Below are 22813 nucleotides of genomic sequence, written 5' to 3'. Positions count from 1 at the left end.
TAAAACTTTAAAATAATATATTATAACTTTAAAGTACGTTTGGTGGATAAAGCAAAGCTTGTAAGAAAAGTAGTACTTGATGACAGTTTAATTATTGAAGTGAATTTGGCGGACGCTAGAAAAAGTTACAGACAGTTATACATTTTAGGTCGCTTTTCCCGTAGTGGCATAAAAGTATAACAATAAAATGTCTGTAGTAAGATTTCACTTACACGGCCTATCTGTATGATTCCCTTTCTCTTATGTTTATTTGCTGGCTCTGTAGCAAAGTTTCTATAACCGTCCAATCTCCGTAGGGCCTTGAAGGCAGCGGGACAGTGAGCAGGTAGAGACTGTCAATGAGATCCCAGGGGGAGCGACAGAGTCCGGGAGGTAGATTTTTGGGACGGTGTCATAACTGAACACTGCTCCTCTACACTTCACCGACTCTAACCGGAGACCATGTGGAAGTTGGACTACTTCTATTCCACACTTTTTGCAGCGTTTCTTCTCCGAACTAGTTGATAAATTTTGATAAACGATAGATTTTTCCCTCGGCGTTCTCTGGAGGAGCTCTAATTTGTCCCAAAGCAGCGGAGGCTCTGAACTCGGGGAAGCCTGCGTTTTATTTAGCTGAGCAGGTTTAAATGAGGACCGACTGTGAGGAGCTCAGTGACTGTCGCTTTGGGTTCGGGACCAAATTCAGTTACAAAGTTATAAGTGAAGTACAGCCACGGTCCGTTTGCTTCGGTTAATAATTACAGACAGCGGTGTGCTGCATTTAACAGTTTCTTCGAAGATTAATTTCCGCAACTTCTCGGTTGTAAAAAAATATTAGCCAACTTTTGGGCACCTTTTATCCGACGGCATGCCTTGTAGCCGTGCGGCGGCAACCTGTAGCCCAGCCTTTGAAGTTCAAGCTGACGCTCTGGTGCGTTTTTCGGTGGATTTATCTAGAAAATGTGGCGCAACCAGGACGGACTCTCTTTTTCAGCTTCGCAAAATGTGATTGTCGGTTCCAGTGACTGCTGTGCACTGTAACAAACCAAGGATCTCTTTTGGCAGGACCTGTCCTTCTGTGAGAGGAGACAGCTACAAATGAGGAGATTTGTTGTGATGAAGAACAGCTTGTTGGAAACCAATGCACACATGTAACACAACACAGCGCGTCTTTATGGTGCATGCAGAGCTCCACCAACCCACACTAATGACACTGGATAGAACTTAATCAGAGCTCGGTTTATCTCGGAACATATGTGAGAGTTATGCATTTGTTTGACGAGCCTAAATAACTGAATGGAAGTTTCAGGACATTCACGCGTGACTCATTATGGAAGCCCTCCAGCTTTAAAAGTTTGGATTGTATCCGTTAAGCTGTAACAGAAAGAAGTGGGACCTGTGTGGCATTTCTGTGTAAACATACTGAGTTTTTCGGTTTATCTGTGGTGCTTGCCTGCTTTGAAGTCCACCATGTGCGGCTGGGCACCGCCGCTACAGCCGAGGCCATGACCGTCCCCCGGCGCCTGGCCGGGCTCTGGCCGTGGCTGCTCATGGCGGCCCTGCAGGTGGTGCTGGGCCAGCCGGGCCTGGAGTCCGAGCGACCGACCCTCCGAGCGGTCATCAAGGTGACACTGCTGAAGCACGAACCGTCGGGAAAGCCCATCATTTTGGAAGGGGTGTTTGTGGGAGGGAGCGCCGGCAAGGCGGAGGGAAAACTAATGCAGGTAAGGTGTCACTAAACGGTGGTCACATATTGTCACCATGTACCTCCAAACACATCCACCTCTGCACCTCATATCTGAGCTGATTACTGAGTAGCACTAGGGTTGCAGGAAATGTAATGCCTTGCTCAAAGAGACATTAACATAGTTTACATTTGAGTATTTGGTCTTTTAGTCTTTTGTCTGTTGGTCTTTTTTAGTCTTTTATCCGCAACACTTCTCCATTAATTCCCTCCTATTTACTGTTTCCTTCAGTTACAGCAGGATTACTAGACTTAAATCTAATCCTGCTGATGAAACTAAGTGATGTCATGTTTTGGGATCCCCTCTATGGCTCAACAACTTCAATCACCCTGTGGCTGTGCCACATGGAGAGTAACCAAGTCCATAGACTGGAAGGAGAACATGCAGATATAAAGAATTCATATGAAACTATCCTGTCATTCCGTGAATCTGCCATGTTTCTCTAACCTAATAAGCAGTTTACATAACCAAATCTTGGTAGTACCTGCACTTGTGCACAATCAGAATCCTGTCGTGACCATGTGTCAGAGCTGCTCACAGTACCGCACTTCTTACTGAGTACTCAGCATGTGATGACAGAATATCTAAATTCCTTTAACAATAGTGATGACAAACAGGTGTTAATAGGGTTACTTTGTTTTCAATCTATTTTTACCGACCCATGAAAAACAGCGGTTAGATTTAGGCTGCCAACTTTTTTAAGTGCATCTTTCGTTGCTAAGGTGTCAGCACTGTTTTGTAGTAACTATTTTTGGCATCTAGTCTTCTTCCAATCTAGTTAATGCCAAGGTGTGGCTGGTGAAGACTCGCATCATGTTGAGGCTCATGTAAAACTAAGCAAAACCTTTTTCTTTCTTTTTTTTTTTGTTACCATTTAGCTATAGACATGCATGAACGTTAACCCTGTAAAATGTAAAGTATGTGATCTATTCAGTGTGCATATTTAGGATTCAGGAGTGGATTAAGTTTCCTGGGCCATAAAGCTCAGCTATGTCAATTTATTTACTGTCTCCAAAGAAACAGGACCACAGATATGAGGAACTGTAGGATATTGTCTCTCTTCACTCACCAGGTGTGGGAAGTTTTGCGAATGGCGAGCCAGATGCTGCAGTTTGTCATAACTGATAAGGATTTACATGGCTTCTTGACAGAGAAAGCCCAGCATTAGGCACCTTGAAAAGCCACTGCTGTTTTCTTCTCTCGTTGAAGCTGATCTCACTTTAATGTGTCTGTGTGGGATGTTGACAACATGTTATGGATGGGTATCACAGTGCTGAGAGAAAAGGCACTTCCAGCTTTCTGGGATTTCCAGCTTTCTTTTTTTCCCACATAAAACCACACACTCTGCACAGTTTGCAGAGTGAATGGACTTAATGAAGGATGTAGAAGTTATATGTGTATTTTCCTAAAGGTGTGAAAGGAGATGCACCATTGCTACATTTAAACCGATATTTTTTATCTCTGCTAAAGTCAGAATGGCGACAACTGGATTGCCTCTTGATAAGATTCCTCGTGTTTCTTCTTTTTGCTCTCTAAATAGTGTGTATAGTTGATTATGTTTCCTCCTCTGTTTTCTTGTTTCTCTAAGTCAGTTAACTCACTGTGGTTCTGTCTAAGGCTTGGAGGGGCAGTTTAGTTAGATTTTCTTCCTTGTCGGGTTTCACAGTGCACAGAGGTAGTGTTGTGCTGCAGGATGCTCCTTGCTGCAGCTTAGACCTGTTCAAACAGGTCTCCACTGACTCTGCTGGCACCTCTGTGGTCCCACTTTATGTTCCTGTCTTACAATGGATGAGGGAGATGAAGGCTGTGCAGTAACATAGATTCTCTCCCTCACTCTGTCTTTGTCCTAGCTTTTACTTTTTCCTCTGGATGATGCTTGTCTCTGATTATGCTTCATTCTTGCTGGTGGGTATTTAGCAAGTGTTCTGGAAGAGTTTCAGATGATACCCCAGATTTAACTGCAGACCAGGCAGAATCATCACAATTGCTGTTCATAAGCTACAGTTAGTTTTTGTCTTTTGGCAGTTGTACATTTTTTAAGGGTAAAATGTCTCATGTATCATCAAGTCCTGTTTTTATCATGTTTACTGAGATGTGTGGGTCAAACTTTGACTACTTGGGATTGAAGAAGTTCCCAGGTTTCTTTACTGTATCCAAGTCATGAGACTTTACTTTGGTACGGATCTCCCTCTGATCTATTAAACTGTGATCTCCCTGGAAATATGCCCTGTCCTCTGAATGAACACGTTCGCTGGAACACTGGCTGGGCTCTGGCCAGCACTATTTGGACAAATACAAGTGCTGAGGAATTTTAACTGTCTCTTCCTTCCAAAAGGAAGCTTAGTGAGCAGAGGAGAACTCCAAAAGCTTCAGCGATAACTCTGAACTCGAGGATTTTTGTTGAGCTTTCCTGAAGTCTGTGTTGAGAGAAAGAGTTGAGTTTATCCTTTTATCATACACTGTGCCCAAATAAAGGACATCATTAAAGCTCCATCTATTTTCACTTGAAGCTATCTTGACTTTTTCCTTCCCTTTCTGTATTGTATTTTCGTGCCTGAAATGTTGAGTTGACCTTTCAGAACTCCCTCAAATGCATCAGCTGTAATTAAGATGGCCCAGGCACTTCAGTGAACACCAGTTGACTCTGCACCACTTGACATTCCTTCGTCTCCCTTCTCAGTGTTCCACAAGGTACTGAATACCTCCTTGTCTCCCTCCCAGAGGCCTCGGCTGTCTGAGGCTGCTATCTGCATGTCCCCACCCCAACCCACCCTGCCTCACCACCGACCCCGGCTGGCCCTCAGCACAGCCATTTGGGAATGAGAGATGGGAGGGCGGAGTGGGTGCTGAGGGAGAACATCAAAGTGTGTTCAGTTCCGAACGTGAGCTGGGATCATTAAAAGCTGAGGCTGTTTACACTGCACTTCCCATATGGGCCCCCTCCTCCCCCTCCCTCTAGATTTCCTGTCCATACTTCCTATCTCTCTGGATGAGATAACAGCCTGTCCAGGGCTCCTCAGGGGTCCGCTTGCTGCTTCACTTTGCTGGGGTTGCTTCAGTGTATAGTTTTGCTTATGTTTTGTATATGTGACTTACTGTATATATCAAAATTACCTATATGCTTTTCTTAAAGTGTGTGCAGTACTTGGTCCGTTTTTACTTCATATCAAGTGTCATGGTGAGGTTAAAAAAATTCTGCATAATTACATTTACATTGAGAATGGGCTTGCCTCCTATTTCACAAAGCTTTTAGGATTCGGGATAGTTAATTTGGGATAATTAGATGAGCAGCTAATTTTGATAATTGAGAAATAAATGTGCCGGGATCCTTTCCCCACCCCCCCAACAAGTTAAGCCACGTTTATCAACTTGGTAATAAAGTGTTCGTTCTTGTGGACCCCTACTTGCTTATGTATCTGGGACAAGCTTTCCCCCCTACATTTGGCAAACAGATCTGTTCCCTGAGGTCTGATTCCTGTATTTTTACACAATACAGCAACAGTGAAGAGGCCTTCTCTGAATTTTGCAAGAGCCCAGTTCACATTCATGGTGCTCATGTCTGGCACGCAAAGCTCTGCGTTGTCCACCAGTATGGACACCATATGAGACCTCGGTATAAACAGCAATGCAATCACCTCCCCATCCATCCCATCTGCCCTGCAGCAGCACTGGCAGTTACATAAAGGTATGAATGAAATCGCCATAAGCTCACAATTTCCCCCTGCCTTGCCACAGCGCCTGTTAAAAAGGGGGCTGACTTTTCTGTGATTATGTGCTGTTTGTGTAGAAAGGGAGGCCATTCAGGGACAAATGCCAACATTAAAGTCAGCATATAACATTAAAAACATGCTGGGGGTTGTTCATACAGAAATGATATTAATCAATTTATTTGATCAGCAAACACAGACCTGCTGTCGAGATGTTTTTCTTTTTTGTTTTATTCCATATGATCATCAGTTCAGCCTGCCTGTCATTGCTTTGCTACCATCTCCTTCCTTCAGTGAGACTAAAGTTCTATGTTGCCTCTGGCTTATGCCTTGAACAGACCCCCATGTGTGTCCAGGCTATCAGACAAGCTGTGGACTAATGGTTTCTCCTGAGCAGGGATCTGACAAAGCTGCAGCCTGCAGCACAGGAAGCAGAGGCTAGTGCTGTCCTGTCTACCCTCTTCCATCAGAGATGGCTGTTGAGATGTTTCTTAGGGCATTGGGAAGAGGGGAGAGGCAGGTAAGGGAAACATGGCACGTCTCTTAATCCTGCTGGCCCCCTTCTTTTTTAGTCATTAGACCAGGTCTGGAATTCCTGAATGTTATACAACACTTTCTTGTGTCCCTTTCATAGCTCTCTTCATGCAAATAATCAACGAAGACTCCACTGCTATCACTGTTTCATTCATACAGCCACTCCCTCTTAAATTTACAAAAAAATTGTAGACTTAATTCCATGTTTTCTTCTTCGTAGCATACCTATGTCACGCATGCAAAAGAAAAACCACACACACACATGCACACACACTCGCTATGTGTGTGCAGTATGGTAAAGGCATTACCACTGGACTTATGCGTGAACCGGAGCTGGAGGGGACAAAAGAGGAAAAAGGGGAACATCAGCGCAGAGACAAACAGCATTACCAAATTTTATATTAAAGCCAAGGCTTGTTCTTCTGCACCACACTGTTTCCATGTGTGCTCTCACTTTTCCACCCGTCAGGGACCTCTGATGGACTTGAAATGTACATTCACTTAGATGTTAATGATACAGACTTTGCCCCTTGCTTCATTTTGAGCACTTCTCTTGTCTGTCCCTCTAAGAAACCACAAATGCACTGAAGGAGTACCTCTTTTAAGTTGTGCCATTATGTAGCCACCCATCCATTACAATGGAGTGAGTGAGTCACCACCGACTATAAAAGAACACATGCACTCATATACACACACACACTTGCACTAAGCTTTCCTTTGAAGGCAGCGTACCTGACATTGGGCCAGGTCAGGTCAGCATGCTTTCAGGGTCTGTGGAATTCAATTATGTACAATGCCTGGGGTTAAACAGTCGAGAATACCTTGGCATTTTGGCATTCTCATTGAGATGTGTATCTTGTGTGACCTTTCTGAATTTGTCCTGACAGCTCAGGTCAAGTGAAGCACCTGTCTCTTTCCAGTTGAAACCGATCCACTGGGAGTACAGAGGAAAGCCTGCTGATCCATGGCGGGTGTGGAGGCCAAGCTATCCCTTCCCTTAGGATCAAGGCCACATTTATAGAGATTTACAGAGAACCATGTTGCAACAGATGACAATTGTACCACACAGCAGGAGAATCCATATGCTACTGGTGGGAAAGTTTACTGCATCTGTTTTTTTTAATCTTCCAACAGGTGAAAGGTTGTGATCACAGGGATAGGCTGCCTAAAAAGTGTTTTCACAATTATTTTCATCATTCATAATTTATGAATGAAGCTTCTATTATTGTATTTATTTAACTATGCCCCTCATCTGCATGGACTTACAAAAAGTATCAATAGATGCAACTGTAAATGTGTCAAAATAAAGACCATTCCAACCTTTATGCTAGTGACATGGCTGTCAGGATGACAGTGTTAATCGGTTCACATTAATATCTCGACAATCAATCATTGAAATCTGGTGCAGACACTCCTGGTGCCCAGAGAGTGATTCCTAATTACTTCAGCCATCCTTTGTCTTTTTAGTTCAAGATATCCACATCTTAACAATTGATACAAATTTTTTCAGAGACATTCATGCTTCTCAGTCAGTGAATCTTTTTGATCTTGACTGGAAGTTATGACTTCCTGTGCCTCTAAAATACATGAACCCTTTATCCATCATATAACTGCTTTGTTTTACGTAATCGCGTTGCATGCAGTTTAGTTTGTGGACTGACTGCTGTTTTGACACAGCGAGTCTGGCATTTGGCTGTCACCATTTTGGTCACAGTCTTTTAAAAGTAGATGTAGTGAACAAGGGGCTGATCGGTTGTGAACCCAAGGACACTATGCATGCATGCCAATACTGTAGCAACCTGTCAATCACTATGTAGCCACGCCCTAAAACATACCCTACTTTATCCTCCGTTTTACTCTAAATGTGATTATAATTTACTAAATTGGCATCATGCTGTATTGAAGAAGAGTTGGAACTAATGATTGAGAATATAAATCCTCTTTGGATAATTTCTGCTGATATGTTTGTTCTCATTTAGTTCAGAGCTCCACATTAATTATGTACAGCTTTGCAGCTTAGGACTTGGCTATAGATTTTCAGTCTTGTTGATTAGCTGTAGCCCACAGCAGATTGTTGCAGTGCTTGTCTCACCGTAATATGAAAAGTTTAGAGAACAGAGTTCACTTTCCACTTTAACCATATCCCCGGAATAATTCTAAAGTTTCTTCATGTTTGTTTTCACAAGCTTCTTTCAAAGCTTTGAGTAGTGCTAATATTACACCACAAATTATTCTTGTATATATATGGCATATCATTGAAAGTGTACATTTTATTGCAGACTTTTCTGCTCCTGCTAACATCAAAGGCTCAGAAGCTTCTCTGCAGTTTTTCATTTGGTTGGCTGTCCCCTTTCTCCCAACAGCACAGCCTCAAATTCCTCCTCCTCACCTCCTCTCCTGTGACCAGCCCTCTCTTGTTTCTTGACAGCTCTTTAAAATGGTTGTAATTCATTGCATGTGCTTTAGTTTCAAGGACAAAAATGGCTGCATACACTCAAAAGGCAGGAAGTGCTTAGTTTGCTAAGAGGTTGGAGGAAAAGAGTCATCACCATACCACAGATAAATGCTGTCTGACAAACTCCCTCCCTCTCTCTGGCTCCCTGTGGCTCCTTCGTCACTCTCAGACATTTTTTTATGGCTTTGTGCTTGCTGCTCTGGCAAATACAGTCAATAACACCTTCCAGCACAGCAATTTCATTTCCAATTGTTTGGGTTCTGTATGAGGAGCTGAAAATGATTTGTTATAAGTGTTTATGACAGATACATTTGCTTGAGAGCTGCTGAATGATATTAAGAAGCAGAATCTGCAGTGAGTGCAGAGAAGCAAATTCTCTTTCCTGCTTCAACACTCGGTTCAACAATCTGAATGAGGAAGAGCTTTTACCTGTGTGACCATCTGATTCTTTGTATATGTGTGTAAAAGCTTGAGCGTATGTGTGTATGTGTGTGCCCACGTGCACGTGTGCCCACAGGAGGCGGAGCTCCCATACTGAGATCATTTACCAAACTCTATTAAGCAGGATCAAAGTGACTTAGATCTTTCAGTGCCGCATGACTACAAAAGCCATATTGTAACCTCAGATCCATAGAGATAACGCTGCTGACAAAAAATGCTTTATGTCTCAGAAAGTCACATGGTCACTTCCAAACCACAAACAACACGTCCCATTTTTGACCAGTTTTTTTCTTTTTTGCTTCTTTCTCAGAAAGACTTCAGTGTTAGTGGTAATTATGGTCCTTATACTCTCCTGTTCATGCAGAAATGGATTTATTGAATTAGTAAAACTGAATACAATTCAGATCTTACCATGACAAAGATGCTCTGATTCAGCCTCACTGCACACAAAATGTGAAACAGCACTAAAATCTCTTTGGGACATCTTGGAATTGGCTGCTTTTGATTTTGGCCCTGCAGTCCTGTAATACACATTGCCACTTCCATGAAGGCCACAGACCACCCATCACACTTTATTAGTGTTAGTTGGTGCATAAGTGGAGTCAGGTGGGTGTATGCATTCTCTTCAACATCAAATATGTGGTAGCTAAGAAGTTAAACAATAACAACCTGTGAAATAGTGGTCAAAGCATGCAATTTATGTACCGCTTTTCTAGTGAATTGAATCCAACATACTTTCTGTGGTTTATGATTGTATTTATAATGTATGCCAACACCGGGATAGCAATTACAGAGCATGACGTGCATGCTGTGGTAGGTTTTTGCTTTTAGTGCCATGAACCTACAGTCCTTCTATGAAGGTCAAGGTTGTTGTTTTTTTTTTACCCTTATTAACATATCCACATAATGTTTTTGTATTATGGAAGACACATTATGAGCAAAATAAGCAGTCAGCACCATAGCTGAGTATTTCCACTTTGGCACTGCACCGATGACAGTCTCAAAAACAGATATTCAGGCCTCCAGGGCTTTCTGTATCATTCTTCTTCTTCAGAATCAGTTTCTGGTTCAAACATGTATGCCTGAATGACTCCAATATCACAACTTACTATTCTGAAGCATAAAGTAGATGTACAGTGTTTTAGCAGAGTTGTAGGTGAGCTGGTGTGCTTGAGGTACTTTCTCGAACTGCAGATTCTAAAGGTTAGAACTATTTTGAGTTACATCTAAGCCACTTTGAGACACAAAGAGATTGTTTTCATGGAAAAACGCCTTAATATGTAAATTTGATACATGAAGAAGATGTTTCGGGGTTTAGCCAATGACCAGAGAGTGATTCAGTAGTTTCTGGTGTTAACAGCTACTGGTTCAATATTTGTGCTTTGACAGGTAGGGATGTGCATGATTGTTGACTCAACAATTAAACATCGCTATCCTCAGTAATACTACTAACAGAAATGCTAGAATGTTAAGCTTTTTATTTATATTTTATAAATGCAAAATGGTGGTTAGTTTTCTGAAATGTTACACAGCCACTTGTCAGTATCTACAGCTGTTGCCAGGTAGTAATTGACTTTGGAGTTGATTGAACCTCCTATTGAAAATATCAACAGCCACATCTGTCCACAGTGCAGCAAATACATTGTATTTTGTGTCACTGCTTCGGCAGTTTCAAAAGAGTGTGCTTTTAAATGGAGAATATCTACAAAATAACATTATAGTCAAAATGGACTGACACATTATTTCCAATGAATTCTTTATGAGCAGGTTGGTCATTTGTGTGGGAACAGTGATTACTGTCATAAAAACATATTACCATGATTTGTAATTTTATAATTTGAAGGACTTATTCAACAGAATCTGATGTATGACTGCAACAAATTACTGTTTCGTGTGCATAGTTATAAAACTTGAAAGACTGAGATTATGATTTTGCCAGTGCACTGATAACAACTTTAGTGTTTCTCTTGTCTTGTTTTTTTTTTTTTTAAATGCCTGTAATCTACACTGCAAACAGTGAGTAGTAATTTCCCAATATAGCTGGCTATTATTCACTATGGAAAGGTAGTACATTGCAGTATGCAACACTAAATGAAAATAATCTTTGACTTTAATAGCTGTATTTCTTCCCTTTGCAGCTGATTGCCTGTATGTTTGCTGCTTCATTGGGAGGTGATTGTTCTCTGTGAACATAGTTGCTCATTATGCATCCAGTCACATGCCTGCCAGCGTGACAGATAGCTGTTCTCTCCGTTGGACTAAATGAAAAGTTCCTGCTTTTGAACCAGACCAAGAGATAGTACGTCTGCCAGACCATAACTGATGTGCTCATTTCTTTTCTGCAGGGAGAGCTTTTCTCTTCCCCCTTCAGGGAATTTTTGTTGCAAATGCACACTCAGGCCTACAGAGAAAATTCCCATGTGACTTGTTGAGAGAATATGAACTGGTGTCACATGGCCTGGGGCACTACTGTACATGCACCTATGCATGTGCTTACAAATGCATTTCATTCAGTTTTATCAATTCCCATCAATATCACTTTGGTACTTTTGTGAGTTAAGTTGCATCCATGTTACACTTCAGAATTTCAGATCCCAGATCCAAGTCCCACAAATCCTAAATAATTTTGATCAGAGAAGTTCTTTCAGTGAATCAGGTAGGATGTCATTCTGTTGCTACAGGTCTCAGTGTTTGCTGAATCAAATCAAATCAAATCAAACTTTATTTATATAGCACCTTTCATCCATTTAAAATGCAACACAAAGTGCTTCACAAAATAAAAGAATAAAACAACAGAGAGAATAAAAAACATAGTGTAACCAACAATATATATACATATATATACACAAATATACACACACACATATATATATATATATATATACATACATACATATACACATATATACATATATACATACACATACACAACATACAATGTATATACACATGCGCTCACACACACACTCACAAAACACACACACACACACACACATACACACAACACGGTGCTGAGACACGGTAGGGCACTGAGGAACCATGTGGGGAAACACCTATGGGAGCCCTCCACACCGAGATGCGCCACAGCCCACAGAGAGCGCCGCCACAGAGACGACCCAGACGCCGATGGGCGGGGGCAGACCCCGCACTGAATGCAGAGCCGCCCCAGCCCCGCGGGCCCAGGAGGCCTCCAGGGCAACGCCCCCCGCGGGCAGACCGGGCATACATCCCAGTGTGGAGGCCTCCCATGAGGAAACACTGAAGCTAAAAACTAAAAGACTAACGGAAAAAAAAAAAGCAGGTATAATGCATAAAAATTAAAAGCTTTAAGAAAGTTAAAAATGTAGCGATAAAATAGACAAATAAATAAATAATAAATAGTAAATAATAAACAATAATAATAATAAGGTTTTAAGATATAATACTGATAAAATGCAGAAGAGCTATAAGAAAATAAGAAGTAAAAATAACATAATAGAAGAATTAAAAGTTTAAAAGAAATCAGTTAAAAGCCAAATCAAAAAGGTGAGTCTTGAGCCTCCTTTTAAAAACATCAACAGTCTCTGCAGTCCTGATGCTCTCCGGCAGGCTATTCCATAGTCGAGGGCCATAATGGCTGAAAGCAGCCTCCCCGTGGGTTTTTGTATTGACTCTAGGAATAATTAAAAGTCCAGTGCCAGAGGACCTCAGGACCCGCGAGGGTTGATATGATAAAAGGAGATCAGATAAATAAGAGGGCCCAAGACCATTAAGACATTTAAAAACTAATAAAAGAACCTTAAAATTGATCCTGAAGCACACGGGGAGCCAATGCAGCGATTTTAAAATCGGTGTAATGTGAGCCCGCCCTCTGGTCTTTGTCAGCACACGTGCGGCTGAGTTCTGTAGTAACTGCAGATTAGAGATGGTCTTTTGGGGGAGACCAGAGAGCAGGGCATTACAATAGTCTAAACGACAAGAGATAAAAGCATGCATCAGCACCTCCGTGTTAGCTTGAGAGAGAAATGGGCGGACTCTGGCTATATTCTTAAGATGATAAAAACCAATTTTTGTTACATTTTTAATATGTGGAATAAAATTCAGCTCAGAGTCAAAAATGACGCCCAGGTTCTTTACACATTGTGTTGGTTTAAAATCTTGTAGTTTTGGTAAAAGTTTCTCTCTCTTGCCTTCAGGACCAATGACTAAGACCTCTGTTTTGTCCTGGTTGAGCTGTAGGAAATTCTCTGCTATCCATGAATTAATATCTAAAATACACTTAAAAAGAGCATCAATTGGCCCTGTGTCTTCAGGAGACACGGCGATGTACAGCTGTGTATCATCTGTTACAGAACTACGATCTGAATGCCAGTCAAATACCGACCATCAAACTGACTCAAAGGTTTTAAAATTTCCTGTTTGTGAGGAGCCAATCACGACTCAGGAAGTCAGTAGTGCAATTTTTGTAATTTTAGTGTAATTTAGATGATTTTTAAAGAAGTCAAAATTCTACGTTTCTGATATTTTCTTTTGCTCCTTTATGACTGTAAAGTGAATATCTTTTGTGAATTAAACAAGACATTTAGGGACTGCAGCTTTTGCCTTTGGAAAACACTGATTTCAAATTTCATATTTTAGAGCTCAAAGACTAATCCATTATCGAGAAAACAATAAACAGTTAAATTGGCAATGGTACTTATTAATAGTTCCAGCCCTATTAGTCACCAGTGTCTCTCTCTGTAGTCATTATTGTTTAGCACCTAGAGTGTCTGTGTACACTCAGCCTATTGAAGTTCCCTTGAGAGAATCAAGACCAATTAATGGTCGTGTAAGTTTTTAATCTTCCCAGATTCAGTCAGGATGCAGCAGCCCTGTCTGCACATACATCAGGAAAAGAAACTTTTTCTTACACTTTATGAATATGTTGTTTTTTGTTTTTTTTTACTATCATTGCTCCTATTATCAGTTGGATGCACTATTCTTAACTAACTACTCTTATGTTGTTCAGCTAAATATGATAAACAATAGAGCGAGTCTTGTTGCCATCATCTTGTCTAATGTGCATGCATAAACTACGAGCAACCAGCTGACTTGTCTTTCTAGGAAGCAGTTACATAAATTTGGTCAACCCCTCTAGAAAATTTCTGTGGCACCGCATGCTGTTCATTACAATACTTTCACTGGCAATAGTGAAGCTATTTTGGAGTTCTGCTGGCTTCAAACTTGAATGAGCAATGCGGCCACCAACCATTTATTTATTAGTGTTTCGCAAGGTGGAATAACAAATTCAGCAGAGCCATGCAGTGACCTTGTTGCATGCTCTAAAAACAACTAAACCCAAACTGGACTGTGTCTGGTTGATTGTCCCTGCAACTCCAGGAGAGGACTGTGTATCTAGGAGACCTACTCCAATTGGCCATGACCTCCTGACTAGCTGCTCCTAATTAGAACCAGTCCCTCACAGTGCCTCCCTCTCTTGTCCAAAGTAAATACCTTGGCACCCAGCAGGAATGCTGACAGACTGCTGTTTAGGGTGCTGTTACTGAGTCTTGGACAGTCACCGACTCCCCTCACATTTAACCCTCTGAAGTGTGATGCGGCCAACACCAACAACGAACATCAGTCGGCAACACAAATGATCTCAACAGTGAACTCAATCAAAGTATGCATTCCTATCTTGGCTTTTCCATGGCACCACGCTGTGTGGATTTTCCACTTGCTTTCAGATTATTCTCTTCAAATGGCCTTGACCAGAGAATGGGACTTTGTAGGGAAGTGATAGAGGTAGTGGAATATCATCTACATCTGCGTTACATAACTTGCGTATTTACATTTACTTTGCAGCATTAGGCTTCTGGCAGCCTACAAGCAAAAAAAAAAAGAAAAAACGAATCCTTTCAATGTCAGCTGCCCTTGGTGCAGTGCGGCTGACTGAAATAAGGTGGGCGGATCAAAAGATAGTCTGTATTTGAGCGAGCAGGGCCATGATGTCTCATCAGGGCCGTTCACCTGATAACCTCCTCTGTGGGAGCCATGCCAAAGCAACTTGACAGCTAGCAAGGCATGTTTTTAGGGCTGGTTGGAGTTATTTAGGCTCCGTTTCTCCTTTGAGATGGTCAGTTGGTGACTCAAGCTGCCAGGCCTCGTTGCCTCACAGTCTGCTATTTAAATTCCCAGGTTGCTGTGCACGAATGTAGTGCATGGTGTTGCTCTTTGTTCTGGGGCCTACGTTAAGGTTAGCACAGCATTATACCACAGCAGCCCTAAAAGCCAACTCTGAAGACTAAAGCAGAGCTGTGTGTGGTTTGGTCTGCTTGCTCTGAGATTAGAGCAGCAGGCTGGCAGAGGATAGGGTAAATGTCTACCACTTTTTAAGTCCATGCACTGTCTAAGACTGCAGGGGTACTCAACAGCAAGGAGAGCCCTTCTCGCTGTATCAGAGGACCGTGACTATGAATAATCACTAAGACAGTTTAACATTGTGGTAACAGTAAACAACACAATATTTATAATCTCTGCCTGACAAAATGTCAAAAACTAATAGTTTTGGAGAGCCAGATGAAACATATCATTCCATTCATGTCACTGAGTCAAAACTTTGTTTTCCAGAGTGTTAAGTCACAGCCAGTGTTTCATTAGTAAGAAAACAAAGCAATAGGACATAAGTGGAAGTGCCCAATGTCATGTTACTATAAATAAGGTTGTGCTAATAGTCCCTGTGGTACAAATTATGTAATAGGGACTATAATTTTAATCATTGTCCATAAACACAGTAGAGCTTAATGTGTGTTAGTAGTTATGCAGTTATGATTGATGCAATTCTGAATCTGATCCATCATGCTCAAATATCAGAAACAAACAAAACAGTACATCTTAATGTTAAGCCCTGTGCGCAAAGGATCAGGCCAGCACTGATGTGATGACCAGAGACCAGAGAATGTCAATGAATATCAGCATCGTGTAATGATAGAGTGCCAAACTAATCTCTACCAATGACAGCAAAAGATACAGTTGATTGAGGTATTACACCATCACTGAGTTCTCCAAATGTTTACCACAAGGGACCAGTGTACATACTGTGTCTATGGTTCTTTAACCCCATCAAAATGGACAAGAACCATCATCATCTCCAGCAAACCTGAATTGTACAACTGCTCTCACAATTCTTATAAGGACAAAAATATAAATTGTGATGCCTGGGTCTGTTTCTGAAATCACTGGAGTCATTGACTGTTTTTTGTGTCCGTTAGCTAGCTATGGATCTAATGGCCAATGTTATTGCATTCTTTTCCTTATTTCAAGACATGTGAGTTGTCACACTTTCAGTTTTGCAGTTAAATGACACAGCAGCTCTGAGGTTCATCGCAGATGTTGTGATTTTTTTTTGAGTAGTCTGTTTACTCGTGTGTAAACTAAAAGAAATTAAGTGTTGGTGAGTGGTCACTATTGAAGTGTAGACTATTTGACTTAAAATTAGGGAGGGGGAGTACACAACAGGGTTACCAAGGCAACCAGACCCTGAAACGCCCACTGACTACCGACTCTCGGTCACAAGGCGATGCGTGACAAGCAAATCGTATGTGAACAGGGCTGTAGGTTCTTAATTTACTGAATCCTAAAAATGTATCTACACCACATACAAATTTTTTAAAAGTAGACAGAGGGGCTGTTAGAGGACTGCCTACACCCTTCTGTATTTCATGAAGAAAGTTCTTTTGAGTGCTCGTCACATCACTGTGTCCTGTAGGAGTCAACAGCATGTTTATGAAGCTCAAGTCCAAACCTAAGAAGCAGAAACTGAGCCAAGAGCCCAAGCGCAATGCCAGATCTATCTGAGAGGGAGGAGGGGAGGGTTGGGCTTGTGGATAGGGTTGAGGGAGAAGTGGGGGAAGCGGTGTGTCTACTGCAGTTCTCTGACCTACCTCCATGCTGCTAACTTCCACTGTTTGCCCACTCTGTTAACTATTACCAAAAGGCTGTGTACCTTGGCTGCAGCCCAGCACTCTTACACATACTGTGGCCCATTATCAAAGAAGACCTGCACTACAAGCCCTGGAGTCCTTCCAAAAAAGGGCCACAACAAAGTTTCTGCTTCAAAACCTATTCCAGCACTGCCACACTATCTGAGCACTCCCTTCTGTTTTGTCTCCCCATCTCCCTCCCGCTAATCTCCTCCTCCCATTCTCCCTCCTTCTCTTCATCCCCTTGCTGCAACACGTACATGCTGGTTAAACTGTCCTTGGCAGATATCTCATCCACACAGACTTCTTTTTATAATCTCTCATATGTTTACCTTCATTTTCTTTGGTGTGGTTACGAAGTACAAAAACAGGGAATGAGTAAAGCCATGAGTGCTTCACCTCAACTCATGAAATGAAGGATTTAAATCACCTGTTGCAGTTTTGTATTATTAAATGGGCCTGTTGACTCTAATGCAGTGCCACAATATTTTTTACAGGGTTTACAGTCATAGCAGCAACAAGAGAATTTTACTTGATTGACCCTATTGTTTTGTTTTTATCAGAATTGGAAACATAAGAAATTAAAGCTTTTGGCCATAATTTTAAATACGAATGCTTATAATGATTATTTGTACTATTGATTCAATTCTTTCTTGCATAATCAACCAATTTTTAGGTTTATAAAATAAATATATTGTAATTACGTATTTATCCAACCGTCAGTCCATTATTATAAATATAACAGCCTACTTTTGAGAAACTGAAACTGTGAAATGATTGACTAATTTAACAGACTTTAAGTCATTTAATTTACCAGCCAATAATAACCAGATATACATACTTGGAGGCTTCTACCCTTGAACTCACATTTTTGTAAAGTTCCCCTTGAATAAGCACACCCAAACTTAGCTAGTAACTGATCCACAACTGTAACGTCACAGTGAGAAACCTTGGGCTTTATGGATAGGAGACACATTTGAAAATACCGTCATTTTCTGCGGCTTCAAAGCAGACCAGAATGAGATTTGAGAAAGTCCAGCAAAACTGACATTTTTACTTTCATCTCATGAAAACTTTAATGGTTTATTGCACAAACAGCCAGGTTTTCACCCTGTTCTAATAATTCTCAACTGCAGCTCCACCAAATTTAATCTAAAGCACAACAAATGGTACATCCATCTTAGTCACAATAGTATCGGGTGGCCTCTTCGCTGAATGGGCCATTTCTAGTAAGCTTGGCCTTACAAATTGTCAGTGCTGTAGTGGACAACTGTGTAATAGTGACACTGTTTCTACATGATCTCAAACATACCTGGGCATTACTTTAAATTTTTACTACACCGATATGTGCAGTACGCCTACTGCAGCAGTCCAGCTCAAGCCATTTATCCCAGATACTTTTATTCAGTATCGCAATGTTGGTGTATTATTATTATTATTATTATTATTATTATTATAAACAACTGTTTGCATGTCAGATAAGCATGAAAGGTTTTCAGCCTTTTTAATTTTATAGCTTAAAAAGTGAGAACAAAACAATCTAAACATATGTCATTTAAAACAGGCAAGTGCAAAACTAACATGCTGCTTTTCTAATAATGAGACTGTTGAGATTGTTGCTTTATATACTCATGCTGAAAGCACATGTAGTTGCTCACAAATGTTTTATGCTAGTCATCTCGTGTCACATCACAAAGGCACCATCCACAATCCAAATATAGAGACGCTCCACCTCCTGCAATCCAAAACACCAGACTGGGGCCTGCTATTACAATTAAATTATTATCCCAACTTTATTATTTCATTATTCCTTATCATAAATTACAATTTAGTGCATATCTAGCCCATCATTTTGAGATAACAGTTCCATTAAATTGTTGTCAGACACTAATATCTTACGGTCACGACTTTATTATCTTGTTATCTGAAGTTGACAATTTCATGGTTTTGCCACAATCAGCCCAGTAGACTTATTCATGTTGACAGAGTCTATCCATGAGGAAGTACTTGTAGACAGGGAAGTCCACCACTGATCAACAAATCTCATTTTATATCAATCATTCTCTGACTTAAAAGAGAAAAGATTACACAATGAGCAGGCCGACTTGGATAGAATATCCTTTGGCAAGACAGTGAGATACACAGATCACAAGAAAACAATTTTATCTGAAGCAATTACATAAGTTTGTGATTAATAAGGCTTGTGATGACCAGAAAATCCCAATGAGATATTTTAAGATAAGGCAGTAACGTCTAAGTTGAATTTTGAACAAATGTCGATGAAAGTATTCTGGGCATCCAGTTTAATTTTTCATAACTGTATAATCATTATATAATGGGAATAAACTGCATTGACAGACAGTCTTTCGTATTGCATACACAGAGCTGTAATGCATTTTACACTGCAAAAAAGGAAGCTGTTTTTAAAAAAAAAAAATCTTTTTACATAATTGACAATGCATGCTTCAAATAAAGGTCCTCACATAAAGTGTAATGTTTTAAATATTGTAAAATACATTTTATATCTTTGACTTTGGTGCCATCATGTCACAAGGGATTCATTACAACCAAATTCAAAATATTATAATTAAATTGGCCACATCATACAGTGTCACACTGTGGTCAACTAAATTCAGAGATCACAATTTAATGTATTTGTTATGCCCCCTGTTGGTTAGTACTGATATGTGGCTGCCATATTGTTGTAATTTTAGACTGCACAAAGACTGTTGTGTTGTGTGTGACAGCGCATTGATATTTTTCCTTGTTTTTGATTTATTGTGTTGGTGAGAGGAGCTGACAGCAGCCAGGTGAATACTGTGAATGTGTTTCTATTGTAGTGTATTGTGCAACTTATTTGATCAGGTGGCAGTCTGGTCATACTTGAACCAGGTGCTCCCTCCATATTAGGTTGAGTGTGTCTGTACACACGGCGCTCTCTGTGGCACGTAAACATCCCATACTTTAAAGTGTGGATAGTTGCATGTCTATCAAATTTGGACTTGGATTCTTTGTAATTGACATGTCCAGCAAAGGTGTTTTTGAAGCACACACACACACACACACACACACACACACACACACACACACACACACACACACACTGTTCAAGTGTGTGTGTGCGTACATGCGTGCGCGTGTGTGTGGGTCGGACTGTATCTGAAAGTGTGATGTCCTCAGGCGCTGCACTGCTCTGTTGGTTCGTAAGAGCTGTATAGACACACACCTATCACAATCCCTCTTGCTCTCCCAAGCAGGAAGTCCTGGTCTTTTTTGCCTGAACAAAGCAGTGGAGACTGTAGCTTCTCATCTGAGCCTTATCTCTGCAGCTTTTAATTAACTATGAGGTGTTTATTCCCTGTCCTGTCATAGCTGCTTTTAAAGCCAGAGGAGGGCTGATTAGGCGCACAATAGTGAAACTTTATTCCTCGTCTTCATTGTGGTTCACAATGTACACTCACTGGCCACTTTATTAGGTACATCTTGCTAGTAAAAGGTTTGACCCTTCAAAATAAAAATATTGTGGAAAAAAAAAAAGGTTTGACCCTTTGTTGCCTTCAGAACTGCCTTAATTAGGGTCCTAGACACCGACGGTCCAAGGAACCGCGGTGCCTAGGACCCTATTAAAACCCTAGGGTTTATTTATTATTATTATTATTATTATTATTATTATTGTTATTAGGGTCCGAGCACCAATGGTGCCGAGGACAGGCACTGCAAGGGCACCGACTGTCCAAGGCACCGCAGTGCCTTAGGATCCGAGCACCGACGGTACCGAGGACAGGCGGTGCAAGGGCACCGACTGTCCAAGGCACCGCGGTGCCTAGGACCCTATTAAAACCCTAGGATTTTTTATTATTATTATTAGGGTCCGAGCACCAACGGTGCAAGGGCACCGACTGTCCAAGGCACCACGGTGCCTAGGACCCTATTGAAACCTTAAGGTTTTTTATTAGGGTCCAAGCACTGAACGGTGCGAAGACCCTATTGAAACCCTAGGGTTTATTATTATTGTCCGAGCACCGACGATGCCGAGGACAGGCGGTTCAAATCAGCCTGAAACTTTACATGAGTGATCAGAGTCCAGCCCTCATCACATAAACTGTTTGAAATACACTCTCAGTCGCAGTGCCACCTGGTGGATGGACAGGAAATGCTCTATAACTAGTCTGAACATGCTCCAATCTGCCTGAAATATTACATGAGAGATCAGAATCCAATCCTGATCACATCCATGGGCCAATATACACTCTCACTTGCAGCGCCACCTTGTGGTTGGACAGGAAGTGCTCTATAACTAGTCTGTACTTGCACCAATTCTCCTGAAACATGCATGGGTGAGCAGAGTCCGGTCCTGACGATATCTTTAGGCGGAAATACACTCTTGGTCGCAGCGCCACCTGGTGGACATGCGTGGATTTGCCGACCAGCAAGGATGCAAGTACCCATCCAACGCTGCTTGCAGCTTTAATTATTATTATTACTCCGCTAAGGAACGGCGGAGTTATGTGACAATGAGCATACTTTTGTCTGTGATTCTGTTAATCTGTCTGTCTGTGTGAAACATTACTCAAAAATGGACCAACTGATTTGGATGAAATTTTCAGGAAAGGTCAGAAATGACACAAGGACCAAGTGATTAGATTTTGGCAGCGATGCGGCTTATTGTCTGGATCCACGGCTTTGATAAGGTTTTCCTTTTGGGAGTTATAGCTGCCAGCACGGGGTCGTTGTAAGCATGGCATGAACACTGTGTCTGTTACCTGCTAACGATCACATGATTGCGATCCTACTACAAAATGATCACAATTTATCAGTTGGAAATCATACAAGGAACAAATGATTAAACTATGGGGTGTTTCTGTTTTATCAATTCGTGCCGCCCGCTACATATTTAGGTCATGCAATGTAGCAAACTCCAGCCAGACAATGGTGAAGCTCTTGATATTTCAGAAAGCCTTTATTTACGTTCAGCCTTCGGCTTTATTTTGAACACAAATTGACCTTTCTGTCCTTCACTCATTTCTTCAGAGTAAGAGCTTTTTTATTAAAGATTTCATCCGTCAGAAATGAGCAGACTTGGCGGAGAACTGTGCTCTCCGAGTGCTTTTGTAGTTCTTCATAGTATACTTTCAACAAGGTGTTGGAAACATTCCTCAGAGATTTTGGTCCATATTGACATGATAGCATCTTACAGTTGCTGAGGATTTGTCGGCTGCCCATCGATGATGTGAATCTCCTTTTCCACCACATCCCAAAGGTGCTCTATTGGATTGAGATCTAGTGACCAGAGTCATTTTCATGTTCAAGAAACCAGTTTGACATGATCTGAGCTTTGTGACATGGTGAATTATCCTGCTGGAAGTAGCATCAGAAGATGGGTACACTGTGGTCATAAAGTGACGGACATGTCTAGCAACAGTACTCAGGTAGGCTGTGGTGATTAAACGATGCTCAGTTGGTACTAAAGGGCCCAAAACATACCAAGAAAATATCCCCCACACATTACACCACCACCACCACCAGCCTGCACCATTGAATTCTGACCCTACCATCTGAATGTTGCAGCTGAAATCAAGAATCATCAGACCAGGCAACGTTTTCCCAATCTTTTACAATCCAATTTTGGTGAGCCTGTGCAAACTTCAGTTTCCTTTTCTTAGCTGGCAGGAGTGGCACCCGGTGTGGTGTGGCCCCTCTTCTTCAAGGTTGGACATGTTGTGTGTTCAGAGCATAGACTGTATAATAATGGTGGACGTAGCTACCGTGACGTCACCCTTTGGTTTCTGCACTAAGACACTGAAGACCAGATTTTGCTACTTCCTGGTTGACATCTTGGATTTTTGGAGCCAGAGACGAAGAAAAGATTCTGAGAGGGTGGAACTTGAGAGCAGTGATTGGTCAGACTGATTGAGAGATGAGGACTCTCTGTCCCGCCCACATTTTACTGGCTTCTGCTGTTTACCAACGCTGCTGCTAACAATGTTAGCATCACAGGTAAGTATTAAAGTC

At 41.3% G+C, this 22813-nt stretch overlaps 1 protein-coding gene across 1 annotated transcript in view; it reads left to right on the top strand.

The window, feature by feature from the left end:
- The first annotated feature begins 345 nt into the window (after positions 1-345).
- Positions 346-22813, top strand: part of LOC110965831 (E3 ubiquitin-protein ligase RNF43) — a 126974-nt gene continuing 104506 nt past the window's right edge. The window contains exon 1 of the mRNA XM_022214994.2: positions 346-1703. Coding sequence (XP_022070686.2) covers positions 1485-1703 — 219 coding nt within the window. The 5' untranslated portion in view covers positions 346-1484. The remainder of the gene's footprint in view (positions 1704-22813) is intronic.

This window comes from Acanthochromis polyacanthus, chromosome 17 (genome assembly GCF_021347895.1).
Source record: "Acanthochromis polyacanthus isolate Apoly-LR-REF ecotype Palm Island chromosome 17, KAUST_Apoly_ChrSc, whole genome shotgun sequence".
NCBI lineage: Eukaryota > Metazoa > Chordata > Actinopteri > Pomacentridae > Acanthochromis > Acanthochromis polyacanthus.
This window is presented reverse-complemented; position numbering and strand designations above follow the sequence as displayed.